The 8,902-nt window shown below is 54.0% G+C and overlaps 1 protein-coding gene across 1 annotated transcript; it reads left to right on the top strand.

The window, feature by feature from the left end:
- Positions 1–351: 351 nt before the first annotated feature.
- On the top strand, positions 352–7,286 carry LOC103173024 (dual specificity mitogen-activated protein kinase kinase 7). The gene is made up of 10 exons (XM_042344698.1): positions 352–703; positions 1,316–1,382; positions 1,682–1,795; positions 2,281–2,400; positions 2,616–2,723; positions 3,277–3,456; positions 3,865–3,945; positions 4,599–4,741; positions 6,091–6,136; positions 6,685–7,286. The coding sequence occupies exons 1-10, from the start codon at positions 654–656 to the stop codon at positions 6,820–6,822; spliced, it is 1,047 nt and encodes a 348-aa protein (XP_042200632.1). The 5' UTR covers positions 352–653; the 3' UTR covers positions 6,823–7,286.
- Positions 7,287–8,902: the final 1,616 nt, after the last annotated feature.

The following is an 8,902-nucleotide window of genomic DNA, read 5'->3' on the forward strand; positions in this document are numbered from 1 at the left end:
CTGCCCTGCCCCGGGCTGCCCTGCCCTGCCCCGGGCTGCCCTGGGCTGCCCTGCCCTGGGCTGCCCTGCCCTGCCCTGCCCCGGGCTGCCCTGCCCTGCCCCGGGCTGCCCTGGGCTGCCCTGCCCTGGGCTGCCCTGCCCTGCCCTGGGCTGCCCTGCCCTGGGCTGCCCTGCCCTGGGCTGCCCTGGGCTGCCCTGCCCTGGGCTGCCCTGCCCCGGGCTGCCCTGGGCTGCCCTGCCCTGCCCTGGGCTGTGTGAAGGTACTGTGTGTTTGAGGGGTGGTGATGCTGGTGCTTATGGTGACGGGGTTGGGTGGGGGCGGGGGGCGGGGGGTGGGGGAGGCTGGGGGTTGGGGGCGGTGGGGAGAGTATGTGGATTCAGCGGGTCCAGGAGGTGATGTTACAGCCCAGGGTTGACTGGGGGTCAGTGCACTGGCCACTGCGTGTGAGTGATGAGACCTCATGCCAGGCGTGTGTGAGTGTGAGCTGGCACACTGTGAGTGTGTGTGTGTGAGTGTGTAAGCGTGAGCTGCTGTAACACTGCTGTCCCTCCCCGCAGCTCTCCAACTCCCGTTGGCCAATGACCCCGGCAGCCGATCAGCCTCATCAGAGACGTCCCCACAGCATCACCCCCACCCCCCCCGGCCCAGACACATGCTCAGCCTCCCGCAGCAGGTCTACCCCACACACAGGAGCATGGAGAGGTAAGGCCACAGGACACCCCTGGTACTGGGATGGGCAGAAGTCCCCGGGAGCCCTGGTTACCAGCAGTGAGTAGGAGCCCTGTAGATCAGTGGCAAGCGAGAGGACCCGGGTTTGATTCCCATGCGGGTCAGGGTGAAATGTTGGGCAAGTTTCCTTACTCCCCCCACCCACAAACACACCACACACACACACACACCACACACACACACACCACACACACACCACACCCACACACACCACACACACACCACACACACACCACACCACACACACACACAGGCGCACACGCCTCTGTTCACCCAGCAGTCAGTAGGAACCCGCTTGTTAGTCGATTGACGGATGGCTTTTCTGAGGGTAATAATCCCTTCCAAAGAATAATAATAATAATAATAAATCAGTCACTTCAACCCACGACTGTTTGTGGGGACGTCGCTGGGCGCGTTTGGCTGCCGCATTTCGCCCACAAAATACACAGTCACTACACTTTGTCCTGTGAGGCGCTTTGAGACGTCTCGAAGACGTGATCAGGCGCCGGGTCACACGCCAGGATTATTACTATTATTATTGTCGTTATTATGTGTGATGGGTTAACTTTCCCCTTTTGTTCACAGTATAGAGATCGATCAGAAGCTGCAGGAGATCATGAAGCAGACGGGGTACCTGACAATAGGAGGACAGGTAACAGCCTCTCTCCCTCTCCCCCTCCCTCCCTCCCTCTCTCTCTCTCTCTCTCTCTTTCCCTCCCCACCCCAGGAGTGAGGGAGGGATAGGGCAAGGCAGAGAGTTCCAGAGTTTTGGGGCGTAGTGTAGTGGCTGATGGTGGAGCATAGGGGACGACAAGGGAGGAACACGAGGGCGGAGTGGCTGAGGGTCCAGCTATAAGGGACGGAGCATTTTGCATTGACTGTAATCTCTCCCTCCCTTGTTCTCTCTCTCTCTCTCTCGCTCTCTCTCTCTTGCTCTCTCTCTCGCTGCAGAGATACCAGGCTGAGATCAGTGACCTGGAGAACCTGGGGGAGATTGGCAGCGGAACTTGTGGCCAGGTCTGGAAGATGAGGTTCAAGAAATCCGGCCACATCATTGCAGTGAAGGTATGTGGGCGGGCAGTGTGTGCGAGTGTGTGAGTGTGTGTGTGTGTGTGTGTGTGCGAGTATGTGTGTGAGTATGTGTGTGTGTGTGTGCGAGTGTGTGTGTGTGAGTATGTGTGTGAGTATGCGAGTATGTGCGTGAGTGAATGAGTGAGTGTGTGTGTGCGAGTATGTGTGTGAGTATGTGTGTGTGTGCGAGTGTGTGTGTGTGAGTATGTGTGTGAGTGTGTGCGAGTATGTGTGCGTGAGTGAATGAGTGAGTGTGTGTGCGAGTGTGTGTGCGAGAGTGAGTGAATGTGAGTGTGTGTGTTTTACTATTCACTGTAGTGTCAAATGCAAGGATTATTATTATTATTATTATTATTATGTACGAACGAGGCTGAGCATTGCATTGTACGACGGTGACATGAACCGAGTCACATTTTTCTCTCTCTCTCTCTCTCTGTCGTGTTTTGTTTTTGTTTTTGTTTTTTGTTTCTGTTTTGAAGCAAATGCGTCGCTCGGGTAACAAAGAGGAGAACAAACGGATTCTGATGGACCTGGACGTGGTGTTGAAAAGTCACGACTGTCCTTACATCGTGCAGTGCTACGGCACCTTCATAACTAACGTGAGCTCTCGCGCCGAAACTCTTGCCGCTCTCTCTCTCTCTCTCTCTCTCTCTCTCTCTCTCACATCCTCCGTCTTGCCCCCTCTTCTCACCTCCCTGTTCGACTGTGTTTACGCTGTTTATTGCTGCCCCCCTGCGTGAGGGGCGCTGTGTAAACACAAGCTGCTGCTGTTGTCTGTTGTCGGTGACCGGTCTTGTTTCCTGTTTGACACCAGACTGACGTGTTCATAGCCATGGAGCTGATGGGCACTTGCGCAGAGAAGCTGAAGAAGCGGATCCAGGGGCCGATCCCAGAGAGAATCCTCGGGAAAATGACCGTTGCGGTAAGCCGGGGCTCGGGAGAGGAAGCCCACCCGAGGCCTGACAGCGAGGCCTGGGCTAAGTTCCAAAGGCTTCCAAGTCACAACCACCAACAATACACAGTCCATAGGCCATAATACTGCAGGAGTGGAGGGTGTTGCCTCGCAAGTCAGAGGACCCGGGTTCAATTCCCAGGCAGGTCAGGGCAAAACCTGAGGCACGTTTCCTTACTACACACACACACACATACACACACACAGACACTCAATCCACGGCTGTTTGTGGGGACTCTGCTGCGTGCAATTGGCTGCCACGTTTCACCCACACTTTACAGTGTTTCCTGTGAAGCGCTTTGAGACGTCTCGACGACGTGATCTGGCGCCGGGTCAAATGCCAGGATTATTATTATTATTATTACTTTGATCCCAATCCTCAGGGGATGTGTCAGTAATAATATAATAATAATGATGATATGATGATAATTCTGATTATGGTCGAGGCTCTAACCATTGAGCCACAGGACAACACAGTGTAATGAGATGATTGTGTCTGATCGGTACCTTCTCCTTTGTCCAGATCGTCAAAGCTCTTTTCTACCTGAAGGAGAAACACGGAGTCATCCACAGGGACGTCAAACCCTCCAACATCCTGCTGGACGAGCGAGGGGAGATCAAGCTGTGTGATTTCGGGATCAGCGGGAGGCTGGTGGACTCCAAAGCCAAGACCCGCAGTGCTGGATGTGCAGCATACATGGCAGTGAGTCCTGGCTCTGTCCTCCCGGCGGCAACGGCACTGGCTCCCAAATCACCCCTCATTTCTTGCCCGGCTTCGCTGGCTCCCCATCCCCCAGAGAATCGGGTACAAAACCCTTCAAAGACCTCCATCGCCTTGCTCCATTGGCAGTCGGGCCTTCAGTACCTCTGCCCCTACACTCTGGAATCTCTATCCCCCAATCCCTCCGCCTCGCCCCCTCTCTTGCCTCCTTCAAGTCCCATCTAGACTTTCCTCTTCGACTGCGCCTTCGGGCATCCTCCCACCCTCATCCCCCACCACCACCCCTCTCCTGACCCCGAGCCCTGACTGTCCAGCGCCTTGGGACATCCACTTGATGTCATGTGTTTGTTGTTGTTGTTGATCCACACCAATCTCTCTCTCTCTCCGCAGCCTGAGAGGATAGACCCCCCTGACCCCAGTAAACCAGACTACGATATCCGAGCTGACGTGTGGAGCCTGGGAATATCACTGGTGAGGAAATCGGTGGCCGAGCCTTCAGTCACAACACCCCATTACTCTGTCGCTCCCTCCCTCAATCCCTCCCTCTCCCCCTGTCTCACTGTGTGGCTTAGACCCAGGTGGGAGGGAGGGGAGGGAGGGGGTCTCTCTTTACATGTCTGTCAGTAGGCCTCGGGGTCTGTCATTGTGGAACAGGCTGCGTGGGCTGAATGGCTTCTCCTGTTCCTATGTTCCTGGGTAAATAAGGGGGAGAATTCTCAGTTTGTCTATGTACTGAGATCACTGAATAGCTTATCACACACTCCTCTCTCTCTCTCTCCCTCTTTCCTTCTCTCCCCCACTCCCTGACTCCCCCTCTCTCCTCTCACCCTCACTTTCTCCCCTTCTCTCTTTCCCCTCCTCCCCCTCTCTCCTCCCCTGATTCTCTCTCTACCACCCTCGCACTTTCTCCCCCTTCCTGTCCCCTCACACTCCCTCTCCACCCCTCACTCTCTCCCTCTCCTCCCTCCCCCTTGCTCTCTCTCCCTCTGTCTCTCTCTCTCTCTCTCTCTCTCCCCCTTGCTCCCTCTGTCTGACTGTCTGTCTGTGTGTGTGTCTCTCTCTCCCTTGCTCTCTCTCCCTCTCCACCACCCCCCACCCTCTCCCCTCGTTCCCCCCCGGGGCAGGTGGAGTTGGCCACAGGGCAGTTTCCGTATAAAAACTGTAAGACGGACTTTGAGGTGCTGACCAAGGTGCTGCAGGAAGAGCCTCCATTACTGCCTCAGACCATGGGCTTCTCCCTGGACTTTCAATCCTTCGTCAAAGATTGGTGAGTGATTCCTCGGCCGTGAGCCCAACAACAACAACAGCCGCTTGCATTTACACCGTGTCCCTCACGCAGGGCAGTGTCCCAGAGCGTTGGGCACGGGCGGAGCAGCGGAGAACTCACACACACAACAGCAACGAGACATTTGTGGAGTCCCTGTAGCTCAGGGGTTAGACCCCACTCGCCTCGCAAGCCAGAGGACCAGGGTTCGATTCCCGGGAGGGTCAGGACAGGGCGAAACCTTAGGCAAGTTTCCTTACTCCACACAGACACACACAGACACAGACACACACACAGACAAACAGACACACACACACACACATAGACACACACACACACATAGACACACACACACATAGACACACACAGACAAACAGACACACACACACACATAGACACACACACACATATAGACACACACAACACACACACACAGACACACACACAGACAAACAGACACACACACACACACACATAGACACACACAGACAGACACACACACGCCTCTGTTTACCAGCAGTAAATAGGAACCCGGTTGTTAGTCGATCGATGGATCGCTTTTCTGGGGTAATAATTCCTTTTTAAAAAAAAAATAATAATTTGGTCCCTTCACTCCACGGCTGTTTGTGGGACAGACGCTGCTTTGTGCAATTGGCTGCCGTGTTTCGCCCACAAAACATACAGTCACTAAACTTTACAGTGTATCCTGTGAAGCGCTTTGAGACATCTCAACGACGTGATAAGGCGCTGTATCAAATGCCAGGATGATTATTGTTAGTGTGTAATAGCCAGTCAGGCTAACACAACCTCTCACTCTGGGAGGTAATGTGACAGCAGAGATATTGAATTAATTAAAGCTCTGAAGTAGGGTTAGGATATTTGCCGTTCGTCACTGAAGCTCTGGGATTTGTATTTATATCACATTAAAAGTACAAGAGAAACTATTTCCTCTGGCGGTGGTGGTGGGGTGGGATCCAGAACAGAGGGTGCGTCATCTTAAAATTAGAACCAGGCCATTTAGGGGTGAAATCAGGGGCAGTTTTTCACACAAAGGCAGTGGAAATCTGGAATTTCTCCCTGTGGATTGTGGTTGGATCCATTCACGTTGTCAAGACTGAGGTGGACAGATGTTTGTTAGATCAGGGGATCAAGGGATACCGGGCAAAGGTGGGGAATTGGAGTTGAGGTACAGATCATAGAATAGAATGGCGGAACGGGCTCGAGGGGCTGAATGGCCTCCTCCTGTTTTCTGTGTAAGTGTCAATAGGGTACAAACTGGTCCGTGTTTGTCCATCTTCTAACCACTTTGTGTTTTTATCCTTGTCCCCCCCCCCTCACTCGCCTCCTCACAGCCTCACAAAAGATCACAGGAAAAGACCAAAATACAACAAACTACTTGTGAGTATTGAAGCGTCTTTATTTTTACCAAAACCTGTCTCCAGCTCCGCAGCCCCTCAAACCTGTGTTAACACACAGTTATATTCCCGTTCGGCTCCTGCTAACCCCGCATCCAAAGCCCCCAACTAACGGGGAGGGGGGGGGGTCCCAGCGGGACTAGCAGCGGGAAAGCTTGACCAGACAGCGCTCGCTCTCTCAATGGCAAGCTGTATGTGGGTTTAGCTGGTTAGACTCCAGCAGTTACCCCCAGCACACACTCTGGGCTCCCCCCCCCCCCCCCAAGTCTTGGCTCTCACCAACCTGCGCCAACCTCTCCGGCATTAGGTAAGCGGGGGGCGTCCCTCCAGGGAGAGAGAGAGAGAGCGCGTTCCATTCCGACAATCTCTCTCTGGGATTTCCATGTGTAGGTGGGATGTGGGGAATTCTCGGTTGGGTTTGGAGACTCTTAAGCCACGGTGACGGGTTTCCGTGTGTGTCGGTCACCCGCCCGACAGTGTCTGTTCTGACTGAACCCCTTGACTAACCCACCGCCCCCTCCCCGGTTGCAGGAACACAATTTCATCAAGCGTTACCAGACCTTGGAGGTGGACGTGGCAACCTGGTTCAAAGAGGTCATGGCAAAGACAGAGTCTCCTCGGTCCAGCAGCATCCTCAGCCAACAGCACCTCCCCATCTTCACCAGGTAGCCAGCGAAGCGGGGAGAGAGGGAGGGGGAGAGAGAGTGGGGTGGGGTGGGGGGGGTGGAGGGGCAAGGAGAAGAGAACTACAGCCACCGTCTGTCACCCACCACCACTCCACCACCAGCAAGAGGTCTGCGTCCGACAGAGACTGGACGATATGTACAGAAACCCCAACTCCTGTCCCTTTCTCTCCAGTGTTTTATTTTCTTTCTTCAACCCGACTCAGGAGTGTGGCTTTGTGAGTGTTTTAGTCGTGAGTCGGAGGAGAATTTGCTGTCCTCTCGTTCGGTTAAAGAGAAATTGACAGAGAGCGAGAGGGAGGGAGAGAGAGAGAGAGAGAGTAAAGGACGAGAGGAAAAAGAGGTGTGAAGGGGCTGTGGGTGTGGGGGGGGGAGGTTTGTGGGGTAATGCGCTTTGAGCTGAGCGTCTGTCTCGCTGTTACTGTGAATATCTCCTGATTGTCTCTTGCCCCCCACCCCCTCCCTCCCTCCCTCCCCCCACACGACCCCCCCACCCCTCCCCACCCCTCCCCACCAACCCCAGTGGCCAAAAACTCCAGAGGAAATGGCAACTTTATATATTAAGTGTTTAAAATATTACCGGATTATGCACTGTGAACAAAGCGAGAAAAAGAGGGAAAAGGAGAGAGGATTTGACCCTAATTTATTAAATATAAAACCGTGTAGGTGGTGTGGTGATCTCTGGTGTATTTGTGTGCCTGTGTGTGTGTGTGTGTGTGCGTGTGCCTGTGTGTGTGTGTGTGTGTGCGTGTGCCTGTGTGTGTGTGTGCGTGTGCCTGTGTGTGTGTGTGTGTGTGTGTGTGTGTGTGTGTGTGTGCGTGTGCCTGTGTGTGTGCGTGCGTGTGTGTGTGTTTGCGTGCGTGTGTGTGTGTGCATGTGCCTGTGTGTGTCTGTGGCTGTGTGTGTGTGTGTCTGTCTGTGTGTGTGTGTGTGTGTCTGTCTGTGTGTGTATGTGTGTGTGTGTGTGTGGGCACCGATATTATTACAATAGTCCAGTGTGTGATCCAAACAAATGGCTGATTTATTTTGTCTTCTGTTGACGTCTCTCCGAAGCCCCGGGTTTCAAGTCAGACACTTTTTTTCGGTGGGGGGGGGGGGGGGGGGTGAGCGTTGGTGACGGGAGGAATGGGGTGAAGGGAACCCGGGAGCAATCGGGGTCTCAGCAATCCCGGGAATGTTGCTTCGGGAAATATTGTGTTGAAACGTTCAGGCCTCGATGGGGCACCCAACTCTGACACTGACTCGTGCTTACACACTCGCTCACACACTCGCTCACACACTCGCTCACACACTCACTCGCTCACACGCTCGTTCGCTCACACTCACTCACTCACTGACTCACTCACACACTCGCTCGCTCGCTCACACACTCGCTCACACACTCACTCACACACTCGCTCACACACTCACACACTCGCTCACACGCTCGTTCGCTCACACACTCACTCACTGACTCACTCACTCACACACTCGCTCGCTTGCTCGCTCACACACTCGCTCACACACTCAGACAGTGAGCACATCACACCCGGTAATCAACACATCACACAGCAGTCACAGGGCAGGTCACAGTCAGTCATGTTGGAACTGAACTGGTAAAGATAGTCCTCAACACTTCCCCAGGAGAGTCTGGGGGTGAGGACATAGTGGGGGAGACTGTGGTTGAGTGCCAGGAGAGACTGGTGGAGAAGGTGCTGCTCTTGTGTTGTAGCTGCAGAAGGAGTGTCTGTGTGTTCAGCTCAAGGGCAGATCTGTAAAAGATGGAGTGGGGGAGGTTTCAGGTCGTGATTCTGAATCGCAGCCATTTGTACTGTGGGAATCACTTTGTCTTTCAGTTAGCGCTGGATCCTGACGCTCCCTCCTTCCTTGTCTCTCTGCTGTCACAATCATTGACTGACCTGCGTTTACTGGAAGCTCGGGGTCACTGTGCGTGAAACATAAAGCTTTACATAACGACAGGGGTTGGGGCGAAGCCACAGTCCACATGAGGGGGCTGTGAAGTTCCAGAGGTCTGTCTGTCCATTTAACACGTAGGGTGTTTGGCTTGGACGGTCTGTAACGCTCTG

This window comes from Callorhinchus milii, unplaced genomic scaffold (genome assembly GCF_018977255.1).
Source record: "Callorhinchus milii isolate IMCB2004 unplaced genomic scaffold, IMCB_Cmil_1.0 Scaffold29, whole genome shotgun sequence".
Lineage (NCBI taxonomy): Eukaryota > Metazoa > Chordata > Chondrichthyes > Chimaeriformes > Callorhinchidae > Callorhinchus > Callorhinchus milii.